Source organism: Uloborus diversus, chromosome 4 (assembly GCF_026930045.1).
Source record: "Uloborus diversus isolate 005 chromosome 4, Udiv.v.3.1, whole genome shotgun sequence".
Classification (NCBI taxonomy): Eukaryota; Metazoa; Arthropoda; class Arachnida; order Araneae; family Uloboridae; genus Uloborus; species Uloborus diversus.
The window spans coordinates 122,754,601-122,775,229 of NC_072734.1; the positions used below are offsets into that span (position 1 = coordinate 122,754,601).

Here is a 20,629-nt window from a genome sequence, read left to right on the forward strand (position 1 = left end):
CTCCACAAAAGGCACAACACATTAGTAATTGTTATAAACAATGAAGTTATTACTTTTCCTGTAAAACAAGTTGTTCTTGATTTTAAATCTTTGCAAAATGCTTTTAACACCCAAATTTGTTTTCCTGGTGCTAATACTTTTCAAAAAAAAAAAAAAAAAAAACCTCCAATAACTGTACCACAAAGATTCTATGGAAGTCAATCTTATTACCCTTTGTTAATTCACTAAAAATATTTGGTTACACATAAAATTTCTGCTTTGTACAGTACTAACCACTAAAAAACAAAAAAACTAAATGTTTAATTTTTTAAAAAAATAAAAAGAAAACTAAATATATTTCAGGAACAAAAGTGACATAGAACACAAGCTCATTTTATGCTTCTAATTTTGAAAATGCAGGATTACCACAGAAAATCTCCAGCACCCAATCACTAACTTGTTAACAATGAAGGACGACATATCTTCTTGGACCACTGAGTGCTGTGAGGGAATTATTCTTTGGTTATGAAGATATGCTTTGGTTAGAAATAGGAAGTACATGGCATAACCCTTTGAGATAGAATGATTAGCTTGTTGCATGAACAAAATTCCCTTTGCGTTGAAAACAAATATCCTCATACATATAATAGCCAATGATCGAGTAATGCTCCTATGATGTCATCCACAATAAAACTTGTGGAATGGCATGATAATTTGATAATATGTTTTGTAATGTTTAAACATTGCGACAAAGCTGAACTGGATCCGGTAACTTAACTGTTTTACTGGTAAGACTGTCATTTCAGGGGAATGAAGAAATGAAAAAGTGGTCAACAATGAACGTTATCTACTGGAGTTTAGAGTTAATCCACTGGAGTTAGGGTTAAAATTTCGACTACAAAATATCACCAACACAAGCAATTGCTTCGTTTAAATGCAGAAGCAATTTTTTACCCCTCATATCTTGTTGAGTGATTTTCTAGTTTCAGTTGAAATAAGAACATAAAGAATCTATTTTTTACAATTCTGAAATATTTCTTTTTTGCTTATAAATTATGATCTTTGGTTGTGAAACAGGATTCCAAAGCTAAATACAGTCAACTCTTGATAACTCAGACCCTTATAAGTTGAATATTCCTGTAAAATTTTACTGGGTCCCAAACACTTGAGAAGGTTGAGGGAACTTTCCACAAATTAAACTACCAATAATTCAAAGGTTTCAACTGAACCTTTGACAAATTTATCAAGATATGAATTTTGTAATTTATTTCTGAATTTTTTTTTAACTAACTATTCCTAATAAAATAGCATCTCATTTCTCGTTCCAGACGATAGTCGCAAGACAGCATGGAATTTTGTTTGGAAAGAAACCTATTTTGGAAAACAATGGTTAAGCAAGAGAACTGAAGACTTTTTTAACAAGCATGACATCACAAAAAATTTAGATTAAAAGTTATAAAAATAGTCTTTAGGATATTAGTGAATTTTCTGTTCTGTAATCATGCCAAAATCTGGCTAAAAGTTAGGAGTTCTTCAGGATATTTAAATAAATAAAAAGGAAGAGTTTTACTGAAGATTATCAATTAAGAGTAATACTGGAAACTGAAAACAAGAAAATAATTGCTGACTGAAAAGAAAAAAGTTTTCAAGTGGGAGTTATCTAAAAGCAGTTGCTTAATGAAGTGAATAAAGTATAAGGAGGAAACTTTGAACTTCAAATTAGAAGTGATGAATTGGAGAAGATTTTTTGAAGCAATTTTGCTTTTTTTATGGTTAAAAACCAAGCTTTAAATAACAGAATACACAGCATTTGAATTTTGGAAATATGAGTTTAGAGGTTTGATGACAGGGTGTCCACGCAATCTCAAAAGTGAAATTTAGTGCTCTTTTTGGTACTTTTTCGGGACTAATTTAAAAAAAAACTTTGTAATCATAAAAAAGAAACCTTCTCAATTTTTGTAAACATTCATTGTACAGCTTTATAAGGATAATTTGCTTGTATTATAATAACTTGATTCTTGTAAAGCTATGCAATAGATATTTACAAAAACTACAATTTCTTTCTTATGCGACAACAAAGGTTTTAAAAAATAAAAAAAAATACAGGTGCAAAATTTTTGTGACTCTTTTGAGAATTTCCTGACCTCTGGAAACCTAGGATCGTGTTCAGGTATTGATTTGGTTAAGATTGTTTTTTACCTTTTACAATTAAACTATCAATATTAACTATTCTTGCTTTGCAGAGGATATAAATTCTTTATCATCGGCTTTGACTTCAATTTCAAAACTCAAGATGGAATGATTTCGGAAATGCAACAAGCTATGTAGGTCATCTCAGAAGGTTATGAAATACCAGACAACTCAGGAGACCGAGATGAGCATTGGATGTCTTTGCTGGCAGTTGACTTCAACTGCTAAAGGGTCATCTTCGCCTGATAATAAAATTTCAGATTCTGAACAAGACTCTTGATCACTCCTTTCGTAATGGATCTTTACTTTACCATTTATGACTGACTGCTTCCAACGTCCATGCTTCTGCATTAGGAAGTTGTCAACAACCCAAAACATAAAAACCTGGAAATAAGTAATTTCAACTTTTATTATAACTCAATATTAGCCCAAATATATAAGAAACTACAAAATCTGCACAAACATGCATTAGAACTACCACCTTCAAAAGAAATACTTCATAAATTTGACATACATAAAAAGTTAATTCTACATTGTACTTTCTTATTACTTGCAGGTAGTGATTGCAATACTAGTATACCGAATACTGGTATTTTGAGCAATTTTACAATTTTGTAATACCAGTATTTGCTGGGGTAAAATACCGGTATTTTCGGTACTAGCTTAAAGTAATAAGTTTCAATTAAAGAATTTTTAATTTAATTTATTATAAATCTACTTATATTTTAGATGTACATTTTTTTCCATCGTACAGTACCAAATTCAATCTATTGATGTAAAAATTTGGCTTCAAAACCACAAACTAATAGAATATCCTTAACCAAAAATATCAGAAAGGTTGCAAAATGATATTGTCATTACTAGATGGTGCGATGAATCGCATTTTCGTACACAGTGTTTTTATTTTCTTCATTTCTAGGATCATTCACTTTCCCTTTTGTAAAATTTCATTTCGATTGTAATGAAGAAAGCAGTTGTCCTATGAACAATTTATTCCAACCCTCAATTGCAGTAATACTTAATGATCTTTTTTAATTATTTGTCTTAACTGTGCTAAATTTTGACAAAAAATTTTTCTTGTTAGCATAACAAATGGTAATTTATTGTCACCGGTATTGATTGGTGTCCTGTATCTGGCTTTATACATGGCAAGATAACATTTAGAATTGAAAATTTTAATATAGGTAAAGCATAATCAATTGAAACATATTTTGAGATGTTTACGTAGTTATAATTGCCAAGGTATTTGAAAAGAAAGTAAAAACAAATAAGATAAACTAACAAGATCAAATTTATAGTCCAGTTGATCGTAAATTTAAAAAAAAGGGCGCATGAAAAGCAAACACAAACATCTTTTGCTCAAGAGAAAATGATGTTAATATTAGGACAATATCGTCTCTCCGAAAGAAAAAACAACTAGCTATAAATTAAAAAAAATAAATAAAAATACACACAACAAAAGAAACACACACTCACACACAAAAAGATTTATCCAAAAATAACATGCAAAAGACCAAATTATTTGAAGATGAAGGACTTCTAAACAATTAGAGGAAATGTATCACGCTTTATTAACAGTACCACCCACCTTCGTGAATTCAGGAAGAGTATTTTCAACAAGTTGAGCACTAAAATGAGTTTCAGGCTTAGAGACAATTCAAAAGATGCATTTTTGTTTAATATTATTGATTTTTTATAAGGGCATTTGTTCCCTCTCATTTTATATTTGTTCACTATACGTTTCCATAAAAAATGCAATTTTTGTATAAAATTATGACATGTGACAACGAAACAATATAGTTTCAAGCATTTTTGAGAAATTTCAAATACTGGTATTCTGGTATCACATTTTAAAAATACTGAATACCGGTATTGAATTTCTGGTCCGGTATTGCAATCCCTACTTACAGGGTATCGCACACAGATTTGGGGGTCAACACAAAGAGCCCTCAGTGTTAGCACACATTGCCGATCCTAATAAGGGGAATATATTTAAAGACTGGTAAGACTCTAACGCCTTTCAAGTTCTGGCTGGGCTAGTGCTTGTATGTTTTTTGTCTTAAATTTACTTTTTAAGATTTTTGTCTCTTCCGATCAGGAAAGTTTATGCTAAAAACAATCAAATAAATATTAATCAAAAATATTAACAAGCAACTTTTTAAAATATTTTTAATGTGAATATATTAAAGGTTGAAAATTCGCAGAATTTAAATAATAATATATACATAACAATCAGCGCTCACACTAGGATTTTCAAATTGTTAGCCAGTAAATTAGCCAAATATTTAAAATATTAGCCAAATTTCAAAAGTCTTAGCTAAACAACTATCAAATGACCAAAGTATAATTTTAGAAAGTAAAAATGCAAACACTTGCTGCTTATGTTTCAAAGACGCAACATAGCATACACTTACACTTAAGAGAAATAAGAATTGTTTGGCAGGTTTTATTTTCTCCAGCAGGATTTATAACAATTTTGAGGGTTTTTTTTTTCCTCTGTGGAATTTTTAGAGAATTTCCTTTTTGCCAAATTACAGTTTGTTTTGCTGAATTTATGTTTTTATTGCATTCGGCACAGACGCGAATGTTTAGTGCGGGTCCTGACAATCGTGATTTTCTAAAAGAATTTTTCAAAAAAATAAATAAATAATAAAAAAATTTTTTACATTAAATAAATAAACAATTTGAACATTTCATGAACATCTAGTTATATGAATTGCAGTAGCATACAGACATCACATTTGTTAGCATTGCAGAAATTAGGGAGATTTTTCTAAATTCATACCATAAAGGCGACTCCGAAAAGCAATCAAAAATTAAATTTTAGAAAAAATTCTCTAAAGCTTAGTTTTTATTCAAAAAAAATCTAAAACAATTAATTTGAGCTTTTCTCATAGATATCTATTCATAAAAAAATAATGGACAAGATCAGAGACATGACAGTATGGTCGACTTTTTAATTTGGGTGATTTGACGTAGAATAATCTATAAGTTTGAAAAAAAAGAGAGATTTTTGCCATTTACAGCTCATAAAATAGAAAGAAAAATTGCATTGTTTAAACTGATTTTTCGAGACTAACAAATAGCTCCAAACATTGTGAATGCTCACAAATTAACAGTTCGTAAAAATCGAGCATCAACTGGATTTGTTCTATTTTGATGACCATGTAGTGTGTAATAATGTTAACCAAATACATCTATATTTTATATTACTTCATTAACTTACTTACATTTATAATGAAAGGTATAATAAGGACCACAATCGCTACTTCTACTTTAGGATCGGTGATAGGAGACATGATTATTTTTCTCACCTGTAAAATTCCACAATTTAATTGACACAGTAATTGTTACATTCAGACCAATTTTTAGCCTACTTTCCCAGTAAAAGTCAGAAAAAGAAGAAAAAAGCATGAAAGAAGGCTTAATGCATCTTAAAAATATCGTGAAAAACAAAAAAAAAGTCAAAAATAAATAAAATAATTAAATAAATATTGAAAAATTAAAAATTGGAAAGTAGGGTATTGAGATGGGGAAAAATGTCTGTCGGTCTGTCTGTCTGTCTGTCTGTCTGTCCCCCCCCTAATAACTTTTGAATGAATAGTCCGATTCGAACAAACTTTTTTTTGTTCGAAAGATCTCGGCGAGGACACCTCATTCCCATATTTCACTTTTTGATTTGAACTATTTTTTGTTCAATTTTGAACAGTTCAATAAAACTTAACATTAGCGCCTACGGGGAAATTCAAAGCAATGCCGAACTGTGAGGCGAATTTGCTTCAAACAAACTTTGTAGGAAAAAGCTTTTGATAAAAAACTTGTATATAAGATATCATTTTGATTTGAACAATTTTCCGTTCAATTTTGAACAGTTCAAATCCCTTAACATTAGCGCCTACGGGGAAACTGAAAGTCAATGTAGATTCCGTACTTGAAGGCGGATTTACTTCAAACAAACTTTGTTGGAAATAGCTCTTGACGACCTACTCCCAACTCCGACTCCGAGAATTTAGGGGGACCTGACACCGACTCCGACTCCTTTTCCCGACAAAAAATCGGACTCCGACTCCCCGACTTAGACTCTGACTTCGTAGCTTTGGCAAACATTTATACACGGAGGAGAAATGACTGACTCCGATTCTTGGATATTCGACTCCGACTCTTTTATCCCAAAATGAGATTGACTCCGACTCCGCTGCTGTGGTTTTAACTGTGAAATAATTATTGTTGATATGATTTGTTTTTATTTTCACGATAAAGTTTTAATTTAGGTATTTAGTTTTCGGTGAATAAACTCAAAAAATATGCGCAGACGATTTTTTTTTTTTTTGACAATGAAAATTATTTCTTTAAGTTGACATTTTATTGTTTTTTTTTATTTTGGTAAGTGCATTAATTCGTTTAAAAAATTATTTTCGGCAACAGGGGAAAAAGAAACGATTTTTTTTTAATATGATGTATTTATTTTAATGAACTTATTATTTTTTCGTTTTGAAAGCTGTTAAAAAATTTTTTTAATGGAAAGAAGTGTATTAGCTGCTTTGTTTAAAAGGTGCTGCTTTTTTATTTGTTCGTTTTTTTGAAGAAAAGTAAGGAATATTTTATTCCTAGAAATCAGCTTAAAATATTAAAAAAAAATATGTTTGAAAAAATTTGCCATTTTAGCTATTTTTGAGAATATTGATCAGGTACTAGAAAGTAGTATGGGTATACGGGAAAGTAGGCTCGTCTAGTTCTAGACGGAACTTCTTGTTAAACTTCAATAATAAAGATAGATACATTTTTCGATTTTCCCTCTCACTGTTTTCCTTGGATTGTCAACCTTAATTCTTTGTTGCTTCCCTGCACAGATTAAATTATCAAATCCATGAACTTTATCTCAAGCTTACCACTTGGATGGCTCTTAAAATTCAGGCATCTTCAAAATTTCAGAAAAGAAATTTTGTGACTTTGTTTTAATGACCCACTTCCTCTTTTAAGAATATCAATTTCTCAACAGAATAGTATGTTTTTCCAGCAGTGCAGTGATATTTACAAAATTAAAAGTTTAAAAGGTACATAAATTTATGTACATCAACTAGTGAACTACATAAAAGGATAACAATGTCAAAGATCTGTTCAAGGGTTTCCTCATAAAAATCATTAAAAAAAAAGATACTTAAAAATGGTTGTTTTCTGACTTAAAAGTATCAACTCAAAACAAAAAAAGTTACAACAGACAGACACCTTTAAAAAGTTAAAACAAGCAATTAAAATAAAAGCTATTAGATTTTTTTTTTTTTTTTTTTTTGCATCAAGTATATCACTCCCTTATCGTTAACACAGGCTCAAGATTTTAACCTGAATTGGGCAGAAAATGGAATAAAAATCTTCATAACTAAACGGGGGTAGATACAGAGTTTTACTTTTGGGGAAAAAAATATCTATATCTTTTTTATTTTCATAAAAATAGAAAATTTGGTAGTTATATTATAGAGTATTTTTAGCTATAATGACACTATAAAAGAACCTTTATTCAACCAGCCAATAAACATGCCATGACAATGTTTCAACATTGAGCAAACTCCTTTAATTATTGAGTCTTAAACACAATTTAAAAAACATCAATATTTCACCTCATAGTATAGGATATGATTTCAAAAACTGTATAAGCAATAACTTTTAGGTTAATAGCAGAACATGTAAGAATGAAGTTTGGACATCACTCAGCACAATGGTTTATATCAGTAAAATGTGCTAAAATTATTTATTCTGATAGAAATGGACATACAATTTTGAATAATGTAAATTTGCTTCCATCTTTCATAGTTAAAATTTCATTCATACATTAATGAAACAATAGTGGAGCTCAGACATAATTTAGTTGGAGAAGAAACGAAAGCATTATTGTGTAAAACTATACAAAAGCAATTTCTCACTGATCAAATAAATTTTTAAGTAATTAATAGTTTTTTTTTTAAAAAGTGTGAAAACATTGCAGACACAGCAATGTAATTCCATAAAGAATGTTTGGTACACATTTTGTGCAATAAAATATCTGCAAAAATAAATCCACATTCTGAAGAATCTGTCACAAATAAGTAAAATTGTTTTATTTGATATTTCACAAGAAAGTGGATGGACAAAATAGGCATCTACAAAGACAAATTAACTACCTGATCCCAAAACTCAAAAAAATATATATTATATATATACTGTCGGCCCTGCTTAAACGAATACCACTGGTTCCTAGAAATATTGTTCGATTAAGTGGGGAAGTTTTTTCTACCTTTCCTGGTTAACAACTTTTGTCTTAAAACGGAATAATAAATCAATATCCAAGTAATAGAATAATTTTTTTTTCCTTCAAAAGCATTTTAAATAAGCTAAGTAATAAAAAAAAAGTATAAAAATTAAGTATATACTATAATAAAAAAAGCACGTATGAAAATTATAAATATTTAACTTACAACTTGAGGTATTAAATCTTTGTTTCCACACCTTTATTCAGTTCATATGTTATGGAGAAAGTTCACAATAGTGAGTTCTTTGCTTAAAGTATTTTGAGAACACTTTTCTAACTTCAATTACTGTATTTTAAGTAATTCACTCGATTTCTTATCGTTAGTTATGTTTATATTTCCTTGTGTTTTTTAATTTATCGACTGTCTGTTGGTAATGGCAACAATAAAAGAAACTAGATAGAATATAGTGGAAATGCTTTGATGGAATATGAATGTTATTTTTCCCGCCTGTTGTTTGACAAAAAATACTATTTTAACTTTTTAGGTCAATAATTGCTCTTATATTTAATTCATTTTAAACGTATTCAAAAATTTTTCTCAGCAAAATATATGCGAAAGCTGATCACTATTATTTGATTAACCAGGGAAATTATTCGATTAAGCGGGGATCTCTAACATTACACCTATGGGGGAAATATTCGGTTCTGGGAGATTTTATTTGTATCAGCAGGGTATTCGTTTATCCGTTACCCGATTAAGAGGGGCTGACAGTATATATAATATGTGTGTACATAATATATACTTAAGTTTGTTTTCTTTCAAAGTGTCAGCTTAAAAACATGTTTTAAGCATTTCGTTTCATGATATTGAGCAAAATCAAGTTTTTTTCATTTGCCAATGAAATATAAATCCAATTTTGAGATTAAAATAACATTTAATGAACATTTTTGAAACTTTAATTGAAATTCCAGTGAAAATATTGCAATTTTTGGATTCATCTTTTAAACAAAAGAGCAATTTAAGAAAATTCATGAACAATGATATGAAAACAAATCTGAGGAACTAATAACAATAATAATCTGTCATGATAAAAATTGTCTGAAAATATTTAAGCACACATACATTTGCTTTTGCTCTATTATAAAATAATTTATAAAACAAATTAATTACCTGATCCCAAAACTTCAATTGTATAAGAAGGGTAATGAGTATTTTCTCAATAAGCATGAGAGCAATATATACAGCACATTGAGATAACCATGCATAAACATAAGGAGCTTTTCCTGAAATAAAGAAACAAATTTGAGAGCTTTTATTTTTTGCTATTCAAAGTAAACAATATGATAAACACAGATATTTTTACAATTCTTTATAAACCAAACAACTTTGTAGAAAATCTTGAATTTTACACTTGGGAAATTCCTACGTTCTAATTGCAAAAATATTGGCATTCTGTAAGTGACTTGTATAAGACAGTACTTCATCTTTGGACAGTGTTTGATCCCTACTTCATAGCTTTAAAACAAGTAATGAAATAACATTCAATACAACACTGTGCTACCTGATGCAAATGTAACAAAACTCACGGAGCAAGACACAAAGGGGTTACAGTGGCCCTTTTGATAAAGTATTTGAAGCCCTATATCCAGGGGTGATAGTGTTCTCAAGTAAAATTTTCTGAAGAAATTTTCTGAAACTATGAGGAACCCCCCCCCCCCCGCCCCCCTGTAAAACTCTTCAAATATGCATATTTATTCAAATCATTGATAAAAACCAATTTAAAAGTTTTTTTTCTTCAAATAATTTTTTAGTTTTAGAATATGTGGCATACTTGCCAACCTTTGAAGAAAAAAAGCAGGAGATTTCACAAAACATACATAGATGATTCACCAGTGACATATTTCACATCGATATTATTATATTCTGCTTTTAAATGCTGTGAATATTAAGTTTGATATAAAATAGGAATTCTTCTAACATTTGAGCTAATTAGTACAAATACAACAAATGTAAAAAATACTGCGAATGAAAAATCAAATAATAAAGAATGCATTTGCTTAAAATTTGGTATATTCCCCAATTTCTCTTTAAAAGTAACTACAAAAATTTAACTACAAAAATCCGGGGAAAATACAGAAAAATATATTGAAATAAAATGTAAAATAAGTAGGTGTTGTGTAGCACATGCTGACCAACTTTCAAAATAATTCAAATATTTTCAAGATGCAAAAAAATTGAAATCAGCTGCAATTTTCGGCAAAGCACGTGCTTCGTTGAACATGCAATGTGGAAAGTTTCAAAAAATAAAATTTTACAAAATGAGTTATTAATTGGACAAATTAAAAGCAATTCAAGAAGCCAATTCCTCTAGTGCAAAATAAATTCAGCACCAACTAAAAAATAAAGTTCGAAAAAAGAATAAAATTCGGAAATTGTCAGATTTTCCAAAAAAAAAAAATTCCAATTTTTGCAGCATACAAATAAAAACAGGGAAAATGGAGTATTGAAGTTGTACTCTTTTCTGGCATTCCTACATATTGTGCTTAGGAAAAAATGGCGCAGGATGGCACATAATGTAGTTTTGTTGCAAGTTGGTGCAGAAAACCAATTTTGGCCTTCTCTAGCCTAATTGTCATAGAATTCCTACTCCTGAGGAAAAATTGGTTTCAGCCCTTATTCTTCTGCACAATATGGAGTTCTACTTTCCCCTGGCATTGATGGATGACTAGAAATGGGCGCCATCTATTGAGAAGAAACTGAAACTTTTTGATGATTGATTGAAAAAAAGGGAGAAAAATGGGTTTAAAACGGGAAATCGACGTAAAAAACGGGAGTCTCCCATTAAAAACAGAAGAGTTGGCAAGCATGATGTTGTCAGCCCAAAATTTTTAGAAACAGAACTCAAAATGTTATGAACTTCTTATATATGCTAGTTCTATACTATCAATTAGGTTTGAAAAATCTGCTTAAAAAGATAAATAAAATATAAGAAAAAAAAATAGATATGTATTGCAATTTTTAAAAGCTTTAGATATCCCAGGTTTACTGTGACTTAATAATAGAGAGAGGCACTCTTTTTCATAATTCATACAAATATAAAAAAATACGTAAGAACATACTAAAATTTTTTGCAAATGTCAGAGTTTGAAAGTCACACACACAGAGAAAGGGGGGAAAAACATCTTACCATATTCACCAAAAACTAAGTGATCCCACCCTTTTCTTCTTGAGATATGTTGTGTGAGACGAATACCAATGAAAATAATAAGAAGACCAATAGATGAATCTAGCAAGAAACTAACAATGTACCTGAAAAATGGATCGAATTAATTTTACTAATGGGAAAAACAAAGTTATTTTGAATATTTTACCTGTTACAATGCATACAATTTAAACTGTTTGATGGAGATGAACAACTCAAATTATTAATTCAAAAAAAAAAAAAAAAAAAAAAAGAAAGAAGAAGACATTATTAAAAAGTCGTAAAAAAAGAATTCTCTGAAACATTGGTAAATAAGTTAAACTATTGTTTACATGGAAATACTTTGTTCTATTATTAATGGTGCACTTATTCTTATTTTCGTTTTATTTATTGGGAGCAGTGAAATGGTCTTGAATATATGAAAATCAAACAAAACAAAATAAAAAAGGCTGAACCCTCGAGGTGCAACTAGAATTTTCTTATGGAAGACATTCTTATTCCATAGATAAATATATCCATATACAGTAAACTCCTGCTTATCCGCGGAATTGGGTGACGCAGGTGCCGCAGATAATAAAAATCACGTTTAACTGGCAAAAAGGCTAAAATCAGAGACAAAAAAGGTAAAAATTGTTCTTCCTCAAAAAACTAAGATGATGTATTGATGCATAATACTTTCTTTAAACAGTGAAAATATATACAGTACAGTTAAAATGTTTTGTATTTTTGCACAACAGAACTTCACATCAATAAAGTTTAAAAGTGTCTTTGCAATGAAGAAAGTACAAAAAATAAAATAAATGACACAAATACAACTGAGTTTAAATTTACAGCCATTGGTATTTGTGCTTTTTACTGCGAGAATATATGTTTCTGATTGTTGATTGACTCGATGTTAATCGGGAGTTTACTGTACTAGGAACAGCAATTTTAGTTCTGAAAATCCTTCTCTTTTGAGCACTAAGTAAAAAAAAATTACAGATCAAATTTTAAATTTTTGGACTTAAAGTGCAAAAACCTGTGAGTAGGATTGCTCCAGATTAAATATGATGGCTAGTAAGTAGATAAGTATGATACATTTGTCCGAGAACTGCTAAAAGAAAGACACTTGATTACTTACGCATTATTATGGACATATATGTGGTATCATTGTTAGCATATTTTCTAACACAGATTTTGTTCTTCTTGGAGTAGGGACTGTGATTCTTTGTTTAAATATTGTTCTTGCAAAGTAGTGTTTGGTGTTCTTTCCATGTATGATTTTAGTTGATTGAAGTTTATACTTAAGTCTCTAATTGAAATGTTTTAATTAATATACATTTCATATTCACTACAATATATATATGCAGTCTTTTTTTTTTTCAAACAGAAAATATGCATAGTATTTATAAATTTACCAAGTGCAAGGATCTCCTTGGAAAAATTCAGCTAAAAATACGTTAGCAAAATGAATAACCAGGGCTCCCATTCCTTGTTTAGACGTATCATAAAACCTGAAATTATCATTTTATTAATATTCATATAAATTTATGCAAATAAAAATACAGAAGTGATGATCAGCAATAGGCCCTTTGTATAACTACGAGGATCTTGGTGAATTTGCTAACTCCCAAAGAAGATTAAATTAAACTATTCACAGCACTGCAGTAACAACCTTTTCTGCCTTTAATTTCAATAATTACAACCCTATTGAAGTACAGTATAATTTGATTATCTGAGTGCAGATTGTTCATGCTCGTTCCTCCATAGAAGTAAAATTGATCTTAACGCAGTGACATATGCAGGATTTTCACGGGAGGGGGGATTTCCCCCAAATGTGTATAAACATTTTCTTATCTAAAGGGATAAGAAATATTGAAAGTACGTGGGCATGGATAAGTATCCATGTGATAGATTTACTGTGATAGATTTACCAGAACACAGCACATACAACATTTTTTTCTTCTACTAATGGGGGCTGCGTTTTAAGACTATTTAGCCTTTAGCAGACCTAGTGCAATCCCCTGATACGGTATCCAGTCTTTCATGTGCCATCATTAAGGCACAGATGTCAATGGCACGGGTTATTTGGATGCCCAGTTTCCACCAGATGGAGGCACCTGGGCTCTCTTTGATACGAAATTGCACTAGGAATGTAATTTTGCCGAGGGAATTCTAAGCCAAACGAATACCCAAGGAAACTTTACATGCCCCATAATCATATGACATGGGCGCTGATGATTTTCTGCATCTCAAAAATCTATCAAATGGCTACCCCAGGTTAGAACCTGAGCCCACAGGCATAGAAGGCCAGCGCCTAACCATCACGCCACAAGCCGACCCACATACAACGTACATGCACACAAAAAACATCTTTTATACATACATGAAATACACCGCCAGCTCAGTCATTTCCAGCCGAGGACTGCAGTTTCGTGCTACTGAATATACCATGCCTTGCCATCAATTTTCGAGTTGAACCGAACCATTGCTTCGGTCACTCGGCTGGTCTGTGCTAATTCTACATTAGCTACCAGTTTGTTTGGCCCTCTTGGCTTCCATAAGAGGTTTTCCATCTCCAGCTCAGTCACTTTCCTATGCCGGGCTGATGAGTGCTAATAAGCACGAAACTGCAGTCCTCGGCTGGAAATGACTGAGCTGGCGGTGTATTTCATGTATTTCTGCTTCAGCCCTGGCTAAAGGCCGGTAATCTACTGAATATCTTTTATACATGTTTAAGATTTTAAAGTAAAAGGGAAATCATTATTACAGAATGTCATAAATCTTTGCTGTTTCCTGGAAAATTAACATTTTTTCCAAATTTTACCTATGATAAATCCTCCAATGACAAAGTTCTATAGATATAGATAAGTTTTATAAATAACATTGAAAAGTTAACTAAAGGGAGGTTTTTTTTTTTTTTTTAATAAGCACATTTGACCAAATGATCATGCATAATATACAATAAATTCCTTTACTAACCATATTAGCCAAGGCCTTCTTTGTCTCCTAGGTTCACAAAACCTTTTCACTAAAATATAAAATCAAACATTAAAAACATAGCAAAAAGAAAAATTATTTAAAATATTGAAAAATTATGTTTAAAAGTATTATCGATGGTGTTTAAAGAATAAAATTATTTTTCACTTTTTAGAGCAATTTTGAAGTCGGTTCTATTTTTTTTTTCAAAATTTTTTTATTTCATTTTTTTTAGTGTAAATGTAGATATTTCAGTAAAAGTAAGAAGTTACCTAGTAAGAAGTTTGGCCCTATATCACTGTATTGCTTTAGAAAAGCCTTTATTCAAAATTATCATTACAATTACTATTATTATTATATGGCACCAAACTTTTATAACAATGAGTTTCATATTGTCGAGTAGATGAAGATAGCGAAGACAATGTGAAAGCCAGATGAAGCGAATACTCGTTAGGCTCAACTCGAGAAATGAACGTTACATCTCCTTATATACAACTTGAGAAAGTGCGGAACTTTCCAGACTTGGAAAGATACAGAAATTAATAGAACATTCGAGAAAATACGGGAAACAGTAGAAACGAAATTTTAGTAAAATTCACTTTGTCCTAGTCGGGATTTGAACCCGGGTCGCTCGTGTGGGATGCGAGAATTCTACCACTGAGCTACCCTTATCCACGGATGAAAAGTGCGAACTTCGCTACAATATCATTTTAATCATTTAATAGGGAAATTGCATAAAATGTACTGTTTTTTGCCCATAACTTTTTTTCTAAAGAACAAATATGGTCAAACAAAGTAATGGGACCTAAGTTGAGCCATCCCCTATCCATCAAAAAAAGAATCATCAAAATCGGTTCACTAGGTGAGACGCTATGAGTGGACAAACAAAAAAAAAAAAACATACATACGGTATGAACTGATAACCGCCTCCTTTTTGAAGTTGGTTAAAAAATAGTTTTTTTTTTTTTTGAATTTAAGTCAATTAACTGCCCTATATTTTGAACATATGCATAAATGTTGAAAAATCCGATTTTTTAATGGAGAATTCAACTTCCAGTGGCGCCGACTCCATGAGGCCTAAGGGGGCCCAAGCCCCCTCAAAAATATTTTCGAGGGGGCAGAGCCCCTCCAAAAAATCATGAAAATTATTAGTTATATTATGCTTTCTAAACTCACAAATTTATCTTTTATTTTCCTTGTTTGAAGAGTTTACTTCGTAAAATACATTGAGTATAGAGTTAAAACAAAGGTACCAGATGTGATATACCCCCCCCCCCCTTGGCGAGGATAGAATTTTTAGCTCATTTCGAAAATCGCCAACGTTGGCGATAAAACTTTTTCCGGTAGCCCTAGTAACCCTGCAGAATATACCTGGGAAGTACAGATGAACAGATGTGAACTAATTCTTTTCGCACGTGTGTCCGTGGAAGTAGGTGCACATATGTTCCGCTCTTAGGGGGATTTTACGACGTGGTGTTGTTTCGTGCAATATACCTTACAGGAATGCTTATTTTGTGTTAGTTTAAATTCAGTAGTTGTGTTTTGAAGTAAAAACATTAGAAAATGCCAGTTTCTTCAAACTTGAAGGTTAATTAAAAGTTAACTCCAACATGGTGTGTATCTGTAACGTGCCATTGTCATATGATGTATTGTTTTAGACTGAGTGAATATTTATACCATATAAAAAGGTAAGTTCTTTATTTTAGAATTAAAAAAAAACCTCTCACTTCCAAAATTCTTTGTTTTTACAAATCCTTCAGGGGTTCTTGTAGTATACATAACTGTGATCATACTCCGACCGTAATGTATATTAACAGTCGGAGGGATAACGGACCGAGCGGAGCGAGGTCCTGGCGAGCCAGAGGTCTCATAGTACTTTCGTAATGAGACCGAGGCAGGGCCGGCGAGCCGAGGTCTCATTACGAAAGTACTATGAGACCGAGGGCTCGTATCCCGGAGAAATGATGAAAAAAAAATTAATGCATTAATTTTGACTTGTAATTAATACAATAATTTATTTCATTGTATTTTAATATGTTTACAAAAAACCTCGGCCCTGTACATTTTTGAAGCATATATTCGTGATGCTTTTTGTTGTGCTTTTATGTTGTTTTTATATATATTGTGTTCTGAAGTGCTTTGATCATGTTTTCTTATTGTTAGCATAAAATATTATTTTATTTTATTTAGTTTTTATTCTCGGTCCACAGCCGATAATTTAAAGAAAATAATTTAAAGTTAAGTGTACCTACTTTAAGCCCAGTCTGGTAAAAGTAGAACCTGTCAACTAGTTGGTACTAACACTTCAATCGACGATTCCCCCACGCCATAATTAATGGCGACTGTTTACTGAAACCATCGGAGATTGCATGTCTCGATGTGTCGATTCAGAAAAGTTGAGTTGTCACCTGATCGACTCGAATTAATTCCACTTGTTGACCGCACGTGCTATGGAGAGGAGTACGAATATTCGCGGTAGTGGAATATGCAAATGAGTGATGGTCGAAGTAGAAGTTTGTGTGGTGACGTCATCGAGGCATGGAATCTCATTGGTTGATAAAACATATATATTGTGGCGAGTGGCAGCGATCTCTCTATCGTTTTTCTTCTTTCAACGATCCCCAGTGGTTGGTTCTGATCGTGAAGCCTAGTCCGGCTCACGTGTGGGGGGTTTTTCCCCGCGATGCTAGCGGGGGTTTTTGTGGTATGTGATGTTTAATCTTCCAAGTCCTGGAATTAGTGAGTCCAGGTGAAGAACCTGTTGTGTTGTGTCCGGCCAATTAAAATGTCGGGGATGTGAGTTCCACGTGTCTACCTGTGATGTTTACCGATCTACGTATTGTGTAATGTTGCCTGTTCAGTCCGGACATTCCTGAAGTGTGATTCGGCGGACCTTTTGTGCGTTTTCTACCTGATCCTTCGGAGTGGCAAGTGACTGCATCGACATCTTGGTGACATTTTTTCTTTATATTCTGGAACCACTTTTGTTATGATATTTTGGGGGTGTATTTTATGGGGATGTTATTCTAGTCATATTTAATAAATGTATTTTTCTGAAACATGTTTTTTGCTTGTCTCCAACTTGACATTACACGGCCAGTTAATGTTGGCTTAGTTTAAATATCTTAACTTCTGGATTTTAAACTTAACTTTAATTTATGCCAACAAAGTGGTAGCAGAGCTCGGTCGAATGTCATTTTGGTTGGAGACAAATTTGCAAAAGTTTTCAGAATAATGGAAAGGGACTATCGAAACATTAAGAAACTTAACTCCTGCAATTGGGCAACATGGTCGAAAAATATGAAAATGGTACTGATAGAAAGAGATTTATGGGAATTAACCCAAACAAAATTAGAAGAAGGTATTTCGGCAGAAATAAAGAAACGGAGGGGCCAAGCAGTGGCGATTATTTACCTCAACATAGAGGATGAGTTAAAACAACTAATAGATGATTTAGACGATCCATATGCTGTATGGACGTCATTGAAATTGAATTTTGAACCTCCGTCTTTAGCCCGTGTTGCCGGATTGTGGGAGGAGTTTTTTTCTAGCAGAATTAATGAAAAAGAAACTATTGGAATGTTCGCAGCTCGATTGAAGTGTTTGCTCCGACAGTTGGAGGAGAATGGCTATAAAATGGATGAGAAATTAAAGGGATTTCAACTAATACGTAGTTTAGATCAAAATTTTAGGGGAATAGTACAAAATATTTATAGATGGGATGAAAGTAAATTTAACTTTTCAAATGTTTTGGATGAACTTTTAGCAGAAGAGGGGAGATTAAAATTTTTAGGAAATGAAAATTTTGGAAATAGTAGTTCAAGTGTTAATGCTTTTTCAGTTCAGAATAAACACCAGACTGGGCGGAAAGTTGAAAATGTAAATAAATTTGAAACGAGAGTTTGCTTCACATGTGGGAAAAAGGGGCATATTTCGGCTCGGTGTTGGAGCAGAAAACCAACTAATCAAAATAAAGGTAATCGTAATTTTGTCAAACAAAGTAATCCCCCTAAGGCTGGAATGTTTTGCACCATCAGTAAAATATCAGGAGTGCAGGCCAACAACACAAATTTGAAGGAGGAAATACCAGTATTTTTACTGGATACAGGTGCCACGGCACATTTCTGTAAAGATAGGGACTTGTTTTGTGAATTGAGGCCTGTTAAAAATACAAAAATGGAAGTAGCTGTGGGCAATGTAAATAGTCAAGTCGAGGGGGTAGGGAAAATTGTTTTCGAAATTAAAACAGATGGTAAGCTAGTAACCATCACATTGAATGAGGTCTATTATGCTCCAACACTTAGACGAAATTTGCTTTCCGGATCCAGGATAGACAGTCTTGGTTTTTCATTAAGGTGGTATCCTGGTAAAATATGTATTTTTAATAATGATGGTATCAAACTTTTTTCTGCATTTTTAATTGATAAATTGTATTTTGTAAAACCCACTTCATTTTTAAGTAATCAAAGTAGTGACTCACCACCAAATGTAAATGTAACCGAGGTCAAAGGATTAGACCTGGAGTTGTGGCATGAACGGTTTTGCCATATTAATTATGACAGTATCTTGGAAACTGAAAAGAAGAACTGTGTCAAAGGACTTAATATAAAAAGTAGAAACCGGCCAGATTGTGAGCCTTGTATTATTGCAAAGAAAAGAAGGTGTTCATTTAAGCCCACTCCAGGGATAAGGTCTAAAAGACAACTTGAGCTTCTTTTCATGGATCTAGCAGGGCCATTTCCGGTGGAGTCACTAGGGGGGAAAAGATATATTTTTTCCATAATTGATGATTTCTCAAGGAAGTCCACTATTTACTTTCTAAAGTCAAAAGATGAAGCTTTTGGATATTTCCTTAGATACCAGAGGCATGTAGAGAGAGCCCTCAACAAGAAAATTTTGGCCATAAGGTCTGATAATGGGAGGGAATTCACAAATTCTAATTTTGAGACCCACTTAATTAAAGAAGGCATCAGCATAGAAAGAACCAACCCTTATACTCCCGAACAGAACGGGGTAGTAGAAAGATACAATTTGACATTAATGAATGGGGTTAGGGCAATGCTGAAAGACTCTGGACTAAGGGAAGAATTTTGGGCGGAAGCCGCCTTATGCTTTAATTATGTTAGGAATAGAACAGTCCTAAAAGAAAGGGGGAAAACCCCATTTGAGCTGTTCTGGGGAAACAGGCCTTCAGTAAGGCATTTCCGGAGGTTTGGATGTATTGCCTACAGAGGCATGCAAAAACAAAACCTAAAGAAATTTGACTCGAGAAGTAAGAAAGGCATAATGGTGGGCTACGCAACCCAAGCAAAAGGGTACAGAATTTGGGACCCAGAGCTAAAGAAAATTTTTGAAACTATTAATGTGGTCTTCAGGGAAAATTTAATTTGGGGGAAATCAAACTTGAATGGGAATGTAGACAATGATGATGATTATTCTTTTATTAAACCTATTAGTGAAGTTCTCTTAGATAAAGAGATAGATGAAAGAAAGGCTCCCACCCCTTGTGAGGAAATTGAATGGGTGAGGGATGCAGTAAAAAGAAAGAAAGGGGACCGTACTGATATCTATTACTATGAAAAGGGAAATAAAACCAGGTTAAGGTCACCCAATGATGTAGAAAAATATTGTAAGAAGAATAACATTGTTTACAATCCTGAACTATTTGATTTCAAAAGTAAAAATGTACCTTATAATCCTTTGTTTGATATTTTTAATTCTCCTAAGGAACAAATGGAACCCGAGCCAGAGGCAAATTTGTCAGAAGTGCTAATTCCACAAAACTATAATCAATGCTTGAAAACCCCAGAAGTAAAACATTGGCAAGAAGCCATGTCAGAAGAAATGAAAGTGATTCAAGAAAGGGGGGTGTGGCAGTTAGTTCCCCAGCCAGTTGGTAAACCAGTACTTGGTAATAAGTGGGTCTATGACTTGAAGAGGAATGCTAAAGGGGAAATTGCCAGATTTAAAAGCAGATTGGTTGCGATGGGAAACAGGCAGGTGGCAGGTGAATCGTATTCTCAGGTTTTCTCCCCAGTTATCAGTTTCTCCCTGATAAGAATGTTTTTCTCAATTC

The 20,629-nt window shown here is 32.3% G+C and overlaps 1 protein-coding gene across 1 annotated transcript in view; it reads right to left on the reverse strand.

The window, feature by feature from the left end:
* Positions 1 to 2,340: 2,340 nt before the first annotated feature.
* LOC129220399 (store-operated calcium entry regulator STIMATE-like) overlaps positions 2,341 to 20,629 on the reverse strand; it is a 34,679-nt gene continuing 16,390 nt past the window's right edge. Inside the window, exons 2-7 of the mRNA XM_054854813.1 lie at positions 14,557 to 14,605; positions 12,993 to 13,088; positions 11,581 to 11,702; positions 9,564 to 9,676; positions 5,400 to 5,483; positions 2,341 to 2,553 (exon numbers count right to left, since the gene is read on the reverse strand). Coding sequence (XP_054710788.1) covers positions 2,341 to 2,553; positions 5,400 to 5,483; positions 9,564 to 9,676; positions 11,581 to 11,702; positions 12,993 to 13,088; positions 14,557 to 14,605 — 677 coding nt within the window. The remainder of the gene's footprint in view (positions 2,554 to 5,399; positions 5,484 to 9,563; positions 9,677 to 11,580; positions 11,703 to 12,992; positions 13,089 to 14,556; positions 14,606 to 20,629) is intronic.